Source organism: Pelodiscus sinensis, chromosome 19, assembly GCF_049634645.1.
Source record: "Pelodiscus sinensis isolate JC-2024 chromosome 19, ASM4963464v1, whole genome shotgun sequence".
Lineage (NCBI taxonomy): Eukaryota > Metazoa > Chordata > Testudines > Trionychidae > Pelodiscus > Pelodiscus sinensis.
The window spans coordinates 26355942-26373621 of record NC_134729.1 but is presented as its reverse complement, the minus strand read 5'-3'; the positions used below and the strand labels follow the sequence as shown (position 1 = coordinate 26373621).

The 17680-nt window shown below is 62.1% G+C and overlaps 1 protein-coding gene across 2 annotated transcripts in view; it reads left to right on the top strand.

The window, feature by feature from the left end:
- MYO1F (myosin IF) overlaps positions 1 to 10700 on the top strand; it is a 51939-nt gene extending 41239 nt beyond the window's left edge. For both annotated transcript variants that reach the window (XM_075903171.1, XM_075903173.1), the window contains exons 21-28: positions 521 to 690; positions 1006 to 1151; positions 2175 to 2321; positions 2846 to 2994; positions 3828 to 3911; positions 5186 to 5387; positions 5851 to 6017; positions 8361 to 10700. In XM_075903171.1, the coding sequence (XP_075759286.1) occupies positions 521 to 690; positions 1006 to 1151; positions 2175 to 2321; positions 2846 to 2994; positions 3828 to 3911; positions 5186 to 5387; positions 5851 to 6017; positions 8361 to 8437 (1142 nt within the window). In that variant the 3' untranslated portion in view covers positions 8438 to 10700. The remainder of the gene's footprint in view (positions 1 to 520; positions 691 to 1005; positions 1152 to 2174; positions 2322 to 2845; positions 2995 to 3827; positions 3912 to 5185; positions 5388 to 5850; positions 6018 to 8360) is intronic.
- The last annotated feature ends 6980 nt before the right edge of the window (positions 10701 to 17680 follow it).

The window sequence follows — 17680 nt, the reverse complement described above, 5'->3', positions numbered from 1 at the left end:
GCCCCTGCAGATGTTTCCTAACCCTGCCCAAGGGGGTGTGCCGCTCACAAGAGGCGACACACAGGCACCTAGAATAGCAGCACAAAGGCCATGCTGGGCTCCCCTGCGCCCCCTGCACAGCACAGGCAGGCGAGGACAATGGGCATCATTACACATCAACAAGCTTCAAACAGCGAAAAGAAAATAATGTTTTGTGTCAGGCAGTTAACCTGCGGAACATGGTGCTGCAGGATGCCGTGGAGACGAGCGGCTCAGGAAGGCGGGACGTGTGTAGGATGAAGAATGTTTGCGGTTACGTTCTGCATCCTCCACACGTCCCGTCTTACAGAGCCGCTCGTCCCCACAGCATCCTGCAAAATCCCATGCTGAGGGGCCGGGCTTACGCGGGGCTGGGGGACGCCACGGGGCTGGGTCGCCTGGTGACAGGCGCTGTGGAGTTTTCCAGCCATCCCCCGAAAGCCCCAACACTGGGAGGCCACGGCTGCCTGGCCTGACCCCCCCTGCTGTGTGTCCCGGCCAGCTTCCCACATCCTCTACAACTCCAAGGAGAGGAGGAAGAACAGCATCAACCGGAATTTCGTGGGCGACTACCTGGGCATGGAGGACAAGCCGGAGCTGCGCCAGTTCATGGGGAAGCGGGAGCGGGTCGACTTCGCCGACTCGGTCACCAAGTACGACCGGAGATTCAAGGTAAACGGGCTCAGCCGGGGCCTGGCGGGGTTCCCCCTTCTCCCCAGCCAGGGGTGGGGCGCAGCCGGCCCTCTCGGGAAGGGAGAGGCACGTCCCAGGCCATGCTCCGTCTGAACGGCTTCTCCGGAGCTCTGCTGTCAGGGCCGGCAGGCAGGTCAGCCTCCCCCGGCCCAGAGCGAGAGGTGTGTGGGGGAGCAAGGGAGCGGCGGGAGGCCCATCCCCCCCCAGCCGTGGCCCCAAAGCGCTGAGCCCCCTGCCCAGCTGCGCCGCGGGGGCTGCTCCCGGTGCCCCATCCCGCTGCCCCTCTCTCCGCAGCCCATCAAGCGGGACTTCATCCTGACCCCCAAGTTCTTCTACCTGATTGGCCGTGAGAAGGTCAAGAAGGGCCCCGAGAAGGGGCAGATCCGGGAGGTGCTGAAGAAGAAGGTGGAGATCCAGGCCGTCCACAAAGTCTCGCTCAGGTAACCCCGCGCCTCGCCCCTTCCCATGGGGCCAGAGCCTCCTCTGCACCCTCTCCGGGGCAGGTGGACCTGGTGGCTGCTGGGGTTGGGGAAGCCAGGGCCACGGCGGGCAGGGCAACCTGCCCCTCCCTTCCTCTCTCCTCTCCAAGGGCCCCAGCTGGCCTGGGGGTCTGGCTGCACATGGGCACGGCGCCTCCTTCGCAGGGTCCTCAGCTTGGCCCCCCACAGCCGGGGAACCGACCCACCGCTGGGGACCAAGGCCTCGCCGACCGGGGGAGGGGCACGGAAGGGGGGTGCCAGGGGAGGCCCCGGCAAAGTGTCACCCCTACAAGGCAAATGGACCGGCCCCCAGCTTCCACCCCGGGGACCCCCGCACAGGCTGTGTGGCCTCCCCGGCAGAGCCTGTGCCGCCAGCAGGCCCGGGGGGGCTCTGACCCCTCGCCTCTGGCTCCGCCTCTTTGGAACCGGTCCCATATGAGGAGAGGTTAAAGCGACTGGGACTTTTCAGTTTAGAGAAGAGGAGACTGAGGGGGGATACGCTAGAGGTCTATAAAAGCATGAGTGGTGTGGAGAGGGCCGATAAAGAAAAGTGATTTATTAGTTCCCATAATAGAAGAACTAGAGGACACCAAATGAAATTAATGGGGAGCAGGTTTAAAACTAATAAAAGAAAGTTCTTCTTCACACAGCGTGTAGTCAACCTGTGGAACTCCTTGCCAGAGGAGGCGGTGAAGGCTAGGACTATAACAGAGTTTAAAGAGAAGCTAGATAATTTCATGGAGGTTAGGTCCATAAAAGGCTATTAGCCAGGGGATAGAAATGGTGTCCCTGGCCTCTGTTTGTCAGAGGCTGGAGAGGGATGGCAGGAGACAAATCGCTTGATCATTGTCTTCGGTCCACCCTCTCTGGGGCACCTGGTGGTGGCCACTGTCGGCAGACAGGCTACTGGGCTAGATGGACCTTTGGGCTGACCCAGTCCGGCCGTTCTTATGTTCTTATGTTCTATGTTCTTTGCCCGGCCAGCACGAGGCAGGACGACTTCTTCATCCTCCACGAGGAGGACGCCGACAACTTCCTGGAGTCCATCTTCAAGACGGAGCTGCTGAGCCTGCTGTGCAAACGCTATGAGGAGCTGACCCAGCGCAAGCTGCAGCTCAGCTTCGGTGACACGTGAGCACGGGGCGGGCTTGTGGGGCGGGGGGGGCCCAGCTGGGGCCACCTGCCCCTCGGCTCCACCCACGTATTGGAGAGCCCTGTGTGCCCAGCTTTGGGAGGGAAGTGGGGGCTAGTGGTCAGAGCAAGGGGCTTGGGAGGAAGGACTCCTGGGTTCTATTCTCAGTGCAGAAAGGGCAGAGGGGACTAGCGGCTAGAGCTGGGGGAGGCTTGGGAAGCAGGACTGCAGGGTTCTATTGCCAGCTCTGAAAGAGGAGTGGGGGCTAGTGGTTGGAGCAGGGGAGCGTGGGTGGCAGGACTCCAGCTTGGGGAGCCTAGTGGCTAAACTAGCAAGTGGGGGAGGCAGGACTCCTGGGTTCTAGGCCCAGCTCAGGGGTGGTGGGGCAGGTGGGTATTTTAGTCGGGGGCGCTGGTGTGGGTCGCTGGGGGAGCCTGGGGCCCAGATTCCCACGTCCGGTGGCTCTAGGGCTTTCGAAGCAGGAGGCCCCCGGGCCCTGACGCTTGTCTCCCCTCTTGCTCAGACTACAGTTCCGGGTGAAGAAGGAAGGCTGGGGGGGAGGCGGCACCCGCGGCGTCACGTTCCTCAGGGGGCAGGGGGACACGGCTGTCCTCAAGGCAGGAGGCAAGACCCTGAACGTCAGCATCGGGGATGGGCTCCCCAAGAACTCCAGTGAGTGCCTGGGGGCGGGGCCTGTGCTCTGGGGGCAGGGGGCGGGGCTGTTCTGCAATTAGCATGGGCTGCTGCAGGGCTGCACCCAGCGGGGAGGGGACTTGGGAAGCAGGATGCCCGGGCTCTGTTTGCAGCTCTGGGAGGCAGTGGGGTGTAATGGTTAGAGCGGGGAGGGGACTTGGGGAGCAAGATGCCCGGGCTCTGTTTGCAGCTCTGGGAGGCAGTGGGGTGTAATGGTTAGAGCGGGGAGGGGACTTGGGAAGCAGGATGCCCGGGCTCTGTTTGCAGCTCTGGGAAGCAGTGGGGTGTAATGGTTAGAGCGGGGAGGGGACTTGGGAAGCAGGATGCCCGGGCTCTGTTTGCAGCTCTGGGAGGCAGTGGGGTGTAATGGTTAGAGCGGGGAGGGGACTTGGGAAGCAGGATGCCCGGGCTCTGTTTGCAGCTCTGGGAGGCAGTGGGGTGTAATGGTTAGAGCGGGGAGGGGACTTGGGAAGCAGGATGCCCGGGCTCTGTTTGCAGCTCTGGGAGGCAGTGGGGTGTAATGGTTAGAGCGGGGAGGGGACTTGGGAAGCAGGATGCCCGGGCTCTGTTTGCAGCTCTGGGAGGCAGTGGGGTGTAATGGTTAGAGCGGGGAGGGGACTTGGGAAGCAGGATGCCCGGGCTCTGTTTGCAGCTCTGGGAGGCAGTGGGGTGTAATGGTTAGAGCAGGGAGGGGACTTGGGAAGCAGGATGCCCGGGCTCTGTTTGCAGCTCTGGGAGGGAGTGGGGTGTAATGGTTAGAGCGGAGAGGGGACCCCAGCCCCTAGCCACCCTCCTGCCTTTTCTCCCCCCAGAGCCCACAAAGAAAGGGATCCCGCAGAGCAGAGGCCGCCAGAGGCAACCAGCGCCCTCCAGAAGTGCCCCACAGGCCTCTCGAGGTGAGGCGGACAGAGCCAAAGGGGGCGAACGGGGAGAGCTGGGGAGCACCAGGCCCCCCAGGAGAGGGCCCGTAGCCTGGCTGCCAAGCACTGTGCGTTCCAGCCAGGACGTCAGCCTGGGGGCTCCAGGCGGGTCCCTGCACTGTGGGAACGTGACCTCGACCAGCCCCCGGAGTCGCCTTCAGCAGGGGAGAGGGCGGGGGCAGGAGTCTGCCCCCGATGGCCGGGGAGGGGCACGTGGGAAGTGAGCTGCGGGTGTCCCTGTGGCAAAAGCTGCTCTCCACGGCCTGGCGGCCAGTCTCTGCGGAGGGGCCAAGCGGCAGCTACGGCCGCGAGCTCCCGGCTCAGCCCTGAAGAGCCCAGGGCACAGGCGGCAGGCGGCAGGCGGCGCGCTGGGTCCCTCCCCTGGGGCGGAGAACTCGGGACAGGGATGTGACAGCGGAGTCGATTAACCGAGTAACCGATACGCAAAAGCGTCTAGGTTGATGCTGCAGACGGCACGCCCCTCCCCCGCGAGGACACTTTGTGGCAGGCAGCCCGGCTCAGTCCTGGCTCGCGCCGGGTCCAGGACCTGCCCCTGCTGCGGCTCTGCATTTCCAGTGTATTAGGAGCCAGGCGGGCGGGCAGGCCGGCTCAGTTCCGGCTCACGCTGGATCCAGGAGCTCAGACTCCCCCGGACAGGGGCTGCTGCCGCCCTGTATCAGAGGGAGCAGCCGGTCTGCGAGGGGGGCCGGTTTTTAAACCAGCTCCCGCCTGGCCCCCTGCGCTGTCCCCTCTGATCCAGAGGCAGCAGTGCGGAGTGGCAGGGGCCGCACGGGAGTGGGGCCGGCGCGCTCTGAGTGCCGGCCCCGCCCCGGGGACTAGCGACTAGTCGAGTAACCGACAAGAATTGCTGAGGTTACTCGACTGTGCCGCTAACCGATGGTTAACATCCCTCCGCGGGAGCTCTCGGCACGGCCGCGCCCCAGAGCTCACGGGAAAGAGCCGGGATTGGCCCAAGCCACGTGAGCAGGGCCCCCGGACGCCCTCCACCAAGGCGAGCGCTGCTGGGCGTCCCTGGCGCCGCCGAGGGGTCAAGCCAGGTGGCCATGAAAGGTACCGGGAGGGCGGGCTGGACGGAGGGCGGGCGTAGGCCTGGGGTTAGCCTCTCAGAAGGCCCAGCAGGACAACTGGACTCCCACCCTGCTTGGCCTCTGGCTCCGAGTCCCTGCAGGATCCGGTCAGCTGGGTGCGTAGCAGCCCCTGGTGCCCATCCCTGGCGCTGGCTCTTCCAGGGACCTGCAGGAACGGAGCGGCCCAGTTCCCCCGCAATGAGCCCAAGCAGCGGGAGCAGATGTACACCGCGGCCCAGAAGCAGGGGCGAGGGCCTCCGGCCGCCATGCTGCCCAAGCAGAGCACAAGCCGCAGGGCCAAGGCGAGACCCCCCTCGGAGCAGAACTTGGAGTTCCTGAACGTGCCGGACCAGGGCGTGGCAGGGTAGGTGGGGCCCACGGTGCAGACGCCCCGGGACCAGGAGCTTGCGCTCTCCTCCGGGGGCTCTGGCTCGCGCGCCGGGATGCAGCGCGGGCTCCCTCCGGCGCTGGGCGTGGCTCCAAGCCAGGCTGGGTGGCCTTGCCCAGGGAAGCCGAGAGGACAGAGCTTCTGCCCCATCCCTCCCCTAGCCCCTGGGCCATGACCCTGCCAGCTGCCCTGATGGGGCGTGAGACCTCGGGGAAAGTCCAAGCAGCGGCACGGGGGGCGTGCGCACGGAGCACGCTGGCTGCTGCCGGGACGGCCCCGTGGAAAGGCCCTTTTCCCCGTGGGCAGGTCTGGGCCAGGCGGGGCCAGAGGGGTCCACGCACAGGAGCTGGGCCCCCATTGCTCAGAAAAGGCAGCCTGATCCCCGGGGGGGCCCGGCTCGGCCCTGCGCTGACTGGGGGCTGTGGCCTGTGCTCTCCAGCATGCAGAGGAGGAGAAGCGTGAACCAGCGGCCCCCCCCGGCGGGACGCCCCAAGCCCCAGCCCAAGGCCACGGGCCCGCGCTGCCAGGCCCTGTATCAGTACATCGGGCAGGACGTGGACGAGCTCAGCTTCAACGTGGGCGACGTCATAGACATCCTGCTGGAAGGTACGTGCGAGACGTGCGGGGACGGGCAGGGCGGCCCAGTGGGAGGAGTCCCAGTGCTGGGCGTGGGGGGGAGGGGCGTGTATGGGGCTGCCGCCCCACCTTGCGTTAGCCGCTTCCATCCGCCTCCGCCAGCTGGGCTGCCGGGGAACCGCAAGGCGCCTCCGCAGACCATTAGCCTCCTCGCTCCTCCTGCCAGGGCACGGCCCTAGCCTCCCCTGCGCCCCGCAGCAAGCACAGCGTCCGGCCCGGCCCACCGGCAGGGGCTGCCCTCTGCGCTTGCTGTTGGCAGCGCTACCCAAAGGGGCTGGGATCCCTGTGCAGCAGGCCTTGGCCGAGAGATGGTTCTGTCAGCCGGCTGGTCCCCTTGTGGCCCTTCCTCCTGTGGCTGCCCCCGAGCGGGTTCCATGCTCCGTCTCTCCTGGGAGCCTTTTCTGGTGCCAACAGGCACCTCCTCTCGATCGTCCTCCACCATCAGGGCATCGTGCCAGCCCCCCGTGTGCGCGCTATCCACGGAGCCGCCCGGCTGTCCGCGTGGGCACGCGTAGGGTTGCCAGAAGGTCTCCCAAAAAATACCAGACACGCAGTATTTTTGTCAAGCAAAAAAAACAAAAAAGAGGACCACAGGATAATAAGATGAGTCCCAGCCGCTCCCCCCGCCCCCGCCAGGCTTCTGCGCAATCACAGGCTCCCAGCGCCGATCGTGGTCCCGCCTCCCAGCCGCTCCCCCTGCACACACCAGGCTTCCGTCTGGTGCGCAGCTGGAAAAGTCAGAGAATACCGGATATTGCACGTGTCCGGTATTTTCTGATTTTTTTACCGGACAAAGAGCGCAGATACCGACTGTCGGGTAGAATACCAGACACCTGGCAACCCTAGCGCGGCAGGTCAATGCTCACCCACCGTTAGCCTCTAACGGCACGGGCAGAAACAGGCGACATCCGCCACGTGGCTGGGGCGGGAACCTTAGGTCAGGCACCTTCCCTGGGCCGCCTCTCCGCTGTGTCTTGTCCCAGTCGGCCGACGCAGCCCGGGAGCAGGTGCCGTCTGGGGGAGGAGCCTAGACCTGGCTCCCCACGAACGTGTCATGAAACGGGGGGAGAGGATGCGGGTCACCGGCAGGTGCACGTCCCAGACGGATAAACAGATCAAAGGGCCAAAATAAAGACTCGAGACCAGAAAGCTCAGCGGAAGCCTGGAGCCTGTTTCCAGGGGCTGGACAAATGAACCGGCCCCTTGGGCAGCCCCAGGGAGAATTTCCATCTCGGGGTCCTGCTGACCTTCGTGCCAGTTGCCTGCGCTGCACTCAGTACCCACTTGCTGGTTCCAAGTCGGTCCCTCAGCCAATGAGCCGAGCACCAAGGGACTGGGCCCCGATCTAGGGCAATACACCCGCTGACTGGGCCTCTCTCCCGTGGGTGGTCGTGGACCTAAGGCGTGGTACCCGCAAAGTGTGAAGGACAATTTGACACCCCCACGGATGCCTGGGGATCTGCGTTTAGCGCCGGGGGCCTTTGTTCCTACTGCATCACTAGTGCTATTATGCTGGTATGTCTGCTACTCTGTAGCTGGCTGGCAAGCGATCAGCCTGCAGAACACGACGACGTCGAAGGCCCACAGGGACCTATACAACCATCTATTCTGACTTCCTGCATAACCCAGCCCAGAGAATTTCCAAGCCAGGCCAGAAAACTTTAACACAGACCCTAGGGCTTTGTCATACAGCCAATGGGTTTCCCAGGGTGTCATCTTGCCAGTTAAGCGTAAATTGGACAATAATTTCTCACCACTTCCTAAAGGGGGTGAGTGACGATGCTTAAAAAGGCTGCTCTCTTAGGCCTTGTCTACACTACATAGTGGCTCGGCACTGCAGCGATCAATCCATTGGCCATTGATGGATCATATTGGCTTAGATGCGATAAATCAATCTCCGCGTGCTCTCCCCTCAAAGTTGGTACTCCCCCAAGATGAGAAGAGTAGCCGGCGGCAATGGGAGAGCACCTCTGAACCGGGTCCCCGGCCAGCCTTACCACACTTCAGAGGCTGCGGCGAGTATGTCAACACCAGTAACTGCCTTAGCTAGTTGGCTACTGAGCTGCGCTCTGGACTTGGGCTGGTCAGGTGCAGGCTTACTTCATCTGCCCTGCCTACTCTGCCCACCATGGCTGCCTGCTCCACTCTGCCCTGCCAGCCCCCAGACAGACACGTCCACACACCCAGCTCTCTGCCTCTTGTGCACCTGTCAGAGGAACTCTGGAAGACTGAGGCTGCAGGGCACAAATACCGTGTGCATGGCCTAGCTCGCCCCCTGCATTTAATAACACTGTGCACGGCGCTCTCTTCCAGATCCCTCGGGGTGGTGGAAAGGTCGGCTTCATGGCAAAGAAGGGCTCTTCCCTGGGAATTATGTGAAGAAGATCTGAGCGAGCCTCCGTCTGGAGGCTGCTCTGCAAAGCGGGACGGAGATCGGCAGAAACCTGTCCCCCGCCCAGTGTGCACTGTCCCCCTTGCCGAGTGGGAGGGACAGCTGCGGGCCAGATGTGAAGCAGATGGACAGCCCTTCAACAGCCAAGCATGATGCAAAACCAATGGCACTAGCATTGTTTGGACTCGCAGACACAGGCGTTGTCAGTTACACTTGTATGTAAAGGGGGGTGGGGGTAGAGTCAATTCCTATGGCTGCTGGGCAGCTGTTGTGCTCTTCTGCTGATGTTGGCGTTTTACCGAGTGCTTCCTTTCCGGGATGATTCCCCTTTAGATTTCCTTTCCCTTGCTGTGTGATGCTGCCCGGTTTGCTGCTGTGCTGTTGTCCTTGACCTGGGGCAATGTTGTGTTGTGTTGTCAGCAGAAGTCACCTGCACCGATTTCTGCCGCACGTTGAGATTGTAAGCTCTTTGGAGCAGGGTCTGGCTCTTTGTTACACGTTCGTACAGCTCCTAGCGCAGCAGGACAGGAAGAGCATAAGCAGTAAGAATAACGTGGCGCCCGTTTCCCGCAGTGGTGACTCGGCACACCGCACGCAGATGGTGTTGCTAATCCACATTGAATCCTGAACCTGGAGCTGGGGAGAAAGCAGAAATGGAGGAGCCAGGGGGATGCCTGGTTTCCTCAGGGCTCCCTTTGGCGAGAGGCCAGCTCTTGCCTGCAAGATGGTAGTGCCAGCCTTAGTGCACGCCCTGGGCCCGGCCTGAGGATGCTCTTCTCAGACGGTGCAATTGCCTCCAAGAAGAGGCTTCCCCACATTGTGCTGGCGGCTGTGGAGTGCGGAGACCGGCCGCTCTGGAGACAGGGCGCAGGTACAGTCCCCTTTCCGGACGTCTCCGCGGCTCAGTCTTATGCCGAGCCGCTCGGCCAAACCGTGTGGGCCCCATGAGGTGGCCGGATGTGCATTTGCCAGGGAATTCTCACACTACCTCCGGCGCCCCACGCGCCGAGGAGAGAGAGGGGCACGGTGGGGCCACAGAACCGGGTCCCGGGTGGCTGTTAACTGGGGACTAATCCACTGAAGTGTGGCGAGCTAGTTTGCGGAGAGCCAGCTGGGTCTGTTCAGTCTGCAGAAGAGAAGAGGGAGGGGGGATTTGAGAGCAGCCTGCAACCTCCTGAGGGGGGGGTCCAAAGAGGCTGGAGAGAGGCTGGTCTCAGTGGGGGCAGGTGGCAGAACAAGGATCAATGGGCTCCAGTTGCAGTGGGAGAGGGCCAGGTTGGATATTAGGAAAAACGATTTCACTAGTGATAGAAATGTAGCCATGTTAGTCTGGTGTAGCTGAAACAAAAAACAGGACTGTGTAGCACTTTAAAGACTAAGATGGCTTATTAGGTGATGAAATTTTGTGGGCCAGACCCACTTCCTCAGATCAAATAGTGGAAGAAAATTGTCACATATGGTATATATGGTGGTGACAATTTTCTTCCACTATTTGATCTGAGGAAGTGGGTCTGGCCCATGAAAGCTCATCATCTAATAAACCGTCTTGTTAGTCTCTAAAGTGCTGCATAGTCCTGTTTTTTATTTCACTAGGGCTATGTCTAGACTGCAGGCTTCTTTCGAAAGAGGCTCTTTCAAAAGATCGCGTCTAGACTGCAGGCGGATCTTTCGAAAGAGAAATCCACTTTTTCGAAAGAGAGCACCCAGCGAGTCTGGATGCTCTCTTTCGAAGACGGCCTCTTTACATTGAAGAACGCCTTCTTTCGAAAGAGGAACTTTCGAAAGAAGGCGTTCTTCCTCGTAAATTGAGGTTTACCGCCATCGAAAGAAAAGCCGCGTTCTTTCGAAATAATTTCGAAAGAACGCGGCTTGAGTCTGGACGCAGGGGAAGTTTTTTCGGGAAAAGGCTACTTTTTCCGAAAAAACCCCTGAGTCTGGACACGGCCTAGGAGAGTGGGGAAGCGCTGGGCTGGGTTCCCTATGGAGGTGGTGGAATCTCCATCCCTAGAGGTTTTTAAGTCTCGGTTTGACAAAGCCCTGGCCGGGTTGATTTAGTTGGGATTGGTCCTGCCTAGAGCAGGGGGCTGGACTTGACCTTCTGAGGTCTCTTCCAGCTCTATGGTTCTGATTCCAACACGTCCCCCGGCCGGGGCTGCCTGAGGCGTTCCTCAGCCGCTGGCTCTGCCGTGGTAGGGATCTGTCGTTGGTAAGAAAGAGCTTGGATTGCCCCAAATGAGCAAGCCAATAAACGGAGAACGCTGCTTTCCTTTGTATGCTGGGTGCCTGAATGGCTGTTTGTCACCGAGGGCGGGGAGTCCCTGGGCCCCCCCCATCCGCAGTCAGACGTGTATCTCAGCCGGCAGGCGAGCAGAAGGTTATTAGTTCCAGGGACCCAGCGGAGCACAGTCTGGTCTGCACAGGAACCAGGAGCAACCATTGCACCCCAGCTTGGGGGGGGGGCCAGAGCCAGGACCCTGCCCCCCCGAACTCTAAACCAGCCGAGACTCACCCCCACACCCAGCAGCCGGCCCCAGCCTGCAGGCAGCCCCGCCCCCATGCACACATGCACACACTCACACAGCTGCGCGCGTACACATACACCCGTGCGCGCACACACACCCCGCCCCTTGGCTGCAAATCGTTCCACACGCAGTGGCTGATTCGTTTTCGGTTCAGGACCAAGGTGGCAAAGGGGCCTCGCGGGCCCACTAAACTCTCGGTCCCGTTTCTCTGACCTGGCGTCTGTAAAACTGAGCGTGAGCCCCTGCGGGGGTGGGTCAAGCCCGGGTCTGCACAGGCGCCAACCCCATGGATGCTCCAGGGGTCAAGCACCTATAGGAAAAAATAAAGGGTGCCAACCCCCCCAGCCACAGCGGTTCGGCGGGCCTGCCAATCGGCAGGTGGGTGAGGCCGCTGACCCGTTTGGCAGCTGGCGGCAGGGTTTGGGGGGGGGCAGTGAGGCGCGAGCAGGTGGGCGGGGCCTGTGAGGAGGGGGCACGGCGGGGTGGGCTGAGGGCGGGGCTTTAGGAGAAGGGCAGCGCGGGGGCAGAGCAGGGTTGGCGCGCCCAGTGGGAGGAACACACGTCAGAGCCAGGAATCCCTGGCAGCTGGGCGCTGGGCGGATGCTCGAGATTTCAGTGCTGCCCAGCTGATGGGCAGAGCGTCCACAGCTCGGTTTTGTGTCTCTTGGTGGTGCACAGTCACACGTGCCTGTGTGCACATGGCGACATTATTCCGCACATGAATGGCCAAAATCCTCCCGCGGATGGAAGAGTGGAGGACACACAGCGAAGGGCAGGTCTCCCGCAGGCCCTCCCCAGACGTTCTGCTGTAGCTGACTCACTGCGTGTGTGTCACAAGGCTGGTTGGGGCCCGGGGCCTGCCCGGTGGGGTGGCAGAGCTCTGCTCAGGCCCCTTCATCAGGCAGCAGGGAGACTTGACCGGGGCCCCCCAGGAGCGCCCGAGCACTGAGCGAAAGGGGGTGTGGGAGGGGGCCTTTGCCGCCGCCCGCCTGCGTTGTGTGGCGCTAGGGGCAGGTCTATGCCTGCAGGGCTCCAGGCGGGGAATGGGGCTGGTTGCACCCCCTCCCTGCACAGCCAGCTGGCGAGGCCCCAACCCCTCACGCAGGGCTCTAGGCCTGCTCAGGCTTCCCGGAGGCCAGTGTTCCTGTTTGCAGGGGGCCTGGCTGGCCATGCTGCCCGGGGGGAGGGGATGGGTTGTTTCAAGGGGGCTGTGTTGGGGGGGCAGCGCCTCGAGGCTTAGTGCCCGAGAGCAGCTCATGCCTCTGTGTGCCCATGGACCATGGCACCAGCCCCGTCTCCCCCCCCCCCGCACCCAGCCCCACTTTGGATGTGCTGGGGGGCCTGGCTTCCCTGCAGCCTCAGCCCTGCCCCCGCCCCGTCCACACACAAAAGCCTCGCTCCGGAGTGGGCTACCTGACCCTGGGAAACAGCCCGGGTGCTGCCTGCCCTGCTGGGGCCCCTCCCGCCAGGGCTGTCCCAAGGGGGCCTGGAGCAACCCCTGCCGCAAGTCCCACCCCTACCCCACCCCCGCTGCAGCCCTCCCCTGAGCAATGTGAATCGGGGGATTGGCCCCCTCCTGCACTCACCACGGGGGGGGCAGGACCTGGAGCGACCCAGCAGCCAGCTCCCCCCGCCCTGTCCCCGCCCGCTGCCGGGGCCCCACGTCCTGGGCTGCGGCGGGCAGAGGGCGGCAGAGCAGGGCGATGGGGGGAGCTGCCCCGCACCAGGTCCATCCATAGGACCGTTGAGGCAGCCACCCCAGGGCCCCCCAAAGCAGGGGCCTGGTCGGCCGTCCCGAAGCCTCCTGTGGACAGGACGGCTCTGCCCCAGGCTCCCCGCCGCCTGCCCCGTCTCCAGTGCCCCCCAGCGCTCTGCGGGGGCTGATGGGGGAGCAGGGGCTGAAATGAGGCGGGACGGGGCCAAGGCTGGAGGGGGCTGGGGCCTGCAGCCCTCGTTCCTGTATGCGCTCGTTATGCAGACGTGTGAATCTGCACCCTGCGGGGTGAGCTCGGGGGACCGGGGGTGCTGAGAGGCTCAGTTCTACGGGCGCCGCCATCGGGCCAATGACCCCTCCCTCGCCACCTCCCCCCCCCGGCGCTGCTCCCCACCCTCAGAGCCCACCCCCCATCAGCCACAAGCTGCCAAGCAGACGCCCCCCAGCTGTGATGGGCCCATGGCCCTTTCTCTGGGGGGAGCCAGGAGGGGAGGTGCAGGCACAGGGGCTGTGGGACCTCCTTGGGGTGACCCGAGAGCCAGTGTGACCCATGGAGGGGGCAGGGCCGTAAAAGCCCCGAATATTGGGACTGGCCCTGTGAAATGGGGACAGCGGGTCGCCACAGAGCTGGCAGGGGGGGGCGTGACAGGGCACAGGCATGTGGGGGCCCCAGGAAGCTGCAAAGCTCTCTCTGGGCCCCCGCAGAAGGGATCGAAGATGAAAGAGGGGGAGGAGAGGGGAGAACAAAGGAGGGGGGTCAGGGAAGAAGGGGGGACTGAATGGGGGGGTTGTGGGTCCCAACGCTCTTGGGATCATCGCTGACAACAGGCCAGAGAACAGCCCCAAATGGCTCCTACTGCCGAGCTGGGGGGCGCGGCTGAGTGACCGGCCAGCAGAGACCCTGGGGGGGGGGGGGGCTGAGAGAATGCACCTACAGGCTGGGGGGCAGGAGATGGAGAGGGCAGAGATTGGTCCCCCCCACTCCGTGAATCCCCCAGACCTCCTCTCTGCACCCCACCCCTCTCCATCTTCAGGATCTCCTCTGCCTGCACAGAGGGGCTGGACCAGGTCTGCGCTGGGTCAGCAGGCGGGGCTGGAGTCAAAGCCTGCCAGCAGCCCAGCATCAGATACCGCATGTGATGGTCCTACGCACAGGACGGTACAAACTGCAACAGAAAACTACCTCGGTTCAAGTCACAGCACTGAACACCAGGTGGCACCATGCGCCCGGCTAGAACCAGCCACCGCCCTTCCAGGCAGGAAACAAGAGCAGCCCGGTGGGGCCAGACCAAGGCCCATCCTGCCCAGGGTCCTGTCTGCCCACAGCAGCCACTGCCAGGCGCCCCAGAGGGAGGGAACAGAGCAGGGAATCCTCCCGTGATCCCTCCCGTGGCCCATTCCCAGCTGCTGTGGAGGCTTGAGCCCCATCCCTGCCCAGCCTGGCTAACAGCCACTGATGGACCTACCCTTCCCTGAATCCATCTAGTGCTTTTTTGAACTATGTAGTAGTCTTCACCTTCACACCATCCTCCGGCAAGGAGTTCCACAGGTGGACCGTGTCCTGTGAATTACTTCCTTTTGTTTGCTGTAAATGTGCCACCTGTTAATTTCCTTTGGTGACCCCTAGTTCTTGTGTAAGGGAAGGCGTAAATAACCCACCGTTAGTCACTTTCTCCACCCCAGTCGTGATTTATAGACCTCGATCGTCTCCCCCCTTTTCCCCCTTTTCTAAGCAGAAAAGTCCCGTCCCCCCCAGTCTTATTCTCCAAAAGCCGAATCATTCCCCTTCCCTCCCCCGAATCATTTTTGTTGCCCCCTTTTCTGAACTTTTCGCAGTGGAGCAGAAGTGATTTTTCAGTCCTTTGTGCTTCAGCCAGCTCAGCCCCCAGCGTCCTGGGGAAGAGCCCCACGTGAAAGTGATCGGGGGAGGGAAGGGGCGGAGGGGCAGGTGTGCGAAGGGGGAGGTGCTACAGGCGTGGGTGGGTGAGGTTCTGTAGCCTGCCATGTGCCCGTAAGGGACCCTTCTGGCCTTAGAGCCTGTCAGTGAGAAGCCGGGTGGAAATATTACTGCTTGGTAACACGTTGCCCCTTCCACCCAGAGCCCTGCTTAGGAATAACAAAACCCACCCGCAGCGCTCAGCACGCCCCGGTCTGGGACAACTGCCGGCAGGTCAGCCTCGACCAGGGCTGCTGGCTGCAGGAGGGGCGGAAGGCGGGTGATGCTCTTCGCTGGAGAGGTGGCTTGTTCCCATTCAGGCCATGTCTGCGGAGCCAGGCACTGAACCCCGAAATCCTCTTAATTCTCTAGCCCGTTCTTACGGCAGATCTCAAAGCCCTTTACAAGGTCAGTAGCATCACTCATTTTAGAGCAGGGGAAACTGAGGCACGGCGAGGGGTTGTGACTTCGCCAGCACCACCCAGCAGGCCCGTGGGAGAACTGGGAATGGAGCTACCAGGATCCCTCTTTCAGGACCAGCACCACTGAGCAGGGGGCCGGTGCTCCCTCCAGAAGGGTTCGTACGCGCCCACTGAGACCGGTACAAAGGCAACTGAGGGGCCCAGACGTTTCCTCTGTGTCTAATAGGGTACGTCTACACTACAGCGTTAATTCGAACTAACGCGTCTAGAACTAAAAACTAGTTCGAATTAGCATTTTGCTAATTCGAACTAGCAAGTCCACATTGAGTGGACCCTGAACAGGGCTTAAGGATGGCCGGAAGCAGTGCCGGCAGGGCATCAGAGGAGGACTTAGAGCGTGGAGATGCTGTCTCAGGCTAGCCGAGGGCTGCGCTTAAAGGGACCCGACCCCCACCCCGGACAGACAGTTCTTAGGGGTGCCCCGCTTGAAAACCAGTCCTGGCTTGGAGTGCCCTGAGTGCCCACACTGGGCACATCACACCACTCGGCCATCAACCCGGCTGCACTTGCCGCAGGCTGCCATCTGGGGAGAGCGGGCAATCGGGGGGCTGCAGGAGAGCTTCCACCCCCAGAAGCCCGCAGAGCCAGCCCAGTCCTCCCCATCGGGGGCTCGTACCCCATTCCTCCCTCACCTCCTTCCACTTACCCTTTCCTAGCCCCCCTTCCTGATGTACAAAATAAAGATAACGTTTCTTCCAACATTGACTCTGTCTTTATTGAACAAAACTGGGAGAGACTGGGAAAAGGAGGTGGGAGAGGGGAAGAGAAAGGCTGGAAGAGGCAACTAACATGATCAGGGGTTGGGACCAGGTCCCAGATGAAGAGAGGCTACAGAGACTGGGACTGTTCAGCTTAGAAAAGAGGAGATGGAGCGGGGACAGGATAGAGGTCTCTAAAAGCAGGGGTTGGGTGGAGAGGGTGCATACAGAAAAGTTCTTCATGAGTTCCCCTAAAGAAGGACTAGAGGACACCAAAGTAAAGGAATGGGTAGCAAGCTTCAAACTAGTAAGAGAAAGTTGTTGTTCACAAAGCAAATAGTTAACCTGTGGAACTCCTTGCTGCATGAGGCTGTGAAGGCTACAACTAGAACAGAGTTTAAAGGGAAGTGAGATCAAGTCATGGAGGTTGGGTCCATGGAGTAGTCTTAGCCAGGGGGTAGGAGTGGTGTCCCTGCCCAAAGTTTGTGGAAGGCTGGAGAGGGATGGCACGAGACAAATGGCTTGGTCACTGTCTTCGGTCCATCCCCTCCAGGGTCCCTAGGGTTGGCCGCTGTCGGCAGACAGGCTACTGGTCTAGATGGACCTTTGGTCTGACCCAGGACGGCCATTGTAAGCTCAGGGCTCAGGGTCGGGGGTCTCAGTGGACCCCCTTGATTTTCATGCACACCTGCTCCTGGGTGGCCAGGCTGGCAGCTCTCCTGCCCTAGCCGGCCACTTTCCTGTGCCTAGGGCGGAGATCGTGGACGAGGTCCACGATGTCTGCACTAGCCCAGGAAGGTGCCCGCCTCTTGCGGTCCCGGGCAAGCTCCCGGGAGCCGCCAGCCTGGTCCCGGGAAGAGGGGGTGGGCTGGGGGACATCGGGTGGGTGGCTCTGTGCCGTGCCAGGTGCAGGGTCTGCTGGCTGGGTGCTGGCAGGCTTGCACCTGGCACGGGCACCGTAGCCAGCCTGTGCCTCTTTAAGGGGTCCGGGGCCGGGAGGGGGGCATAGAGTTTCCCTGGTGTTGGCCAGAGTGGCCACCAGGGAAACCCGGGGAGGGCTAGCCTCCCACTAGTTCGAATTAAGGGGCTACACACCCCTTAATTCGAACTAGTAAGTTCAAACTAGGCTTAATCCTCGTAAAATGAGGTTTTCCTAGTTCGAACTAAGCGCTCCGCTAGTTCAATTTAAATTCAAACTAACGGAGCGCTAGTGTAGCGCCTATGAATGTTAGTTCGAACTAACATTGTAGTGTAGACATACCCATAGACACGCCTCAGCCACTCGGCTCTTTCCTTCAAGGCCGCTACTAAGAGAGACTGAAAACTGGATGGGCCAAAGCCGGGGAGGACGGGGGAATGCCTTGCTACCTAGGGCAGGGGGCTCCGACTCATGGCCCAGGGCCACCTGCAGCCCGAGCAGCTCCTCGATCCGGCCTGCACCTGGCTGCTGGCACCAGAGTCCCTGCAGCCCTGGGGGTGGGGGGGGGTGACTGTACCATCCCCCCAAGTCCAGCCCCCGCTCCACCCCCCACCTCGCTCAGGGCAGGAAGTGGAGCGCCCCAGCCCCGGCACGGCTGGCTTGGGAGATGTCGGCAGAGGAGGCCTCCTGCGTCGCTCCGCTTCCCTGCCACGGGCGCCCCTGCTGCCAGGCCCGGCTCGCCCAGGGACCCGCAGGCTAACTTGAGTCTGGAGGACCAGCCTGTCCACAGGACGGTCGGGCAATCACCAGAGTCCCCCAAAGCGAGGGGCCCAGGTGGCCACGCCAACCGTCCTAAGGACGGGATGGAACACGCCTCCCCGGGCCGCAGTGGTGCAGAGCCGGCAGCCGAAGCCACTCTAGTCCCGCCGCACTACCACTGGTGGCCCCAGGGGTCTCTAGGGGAAGTGGG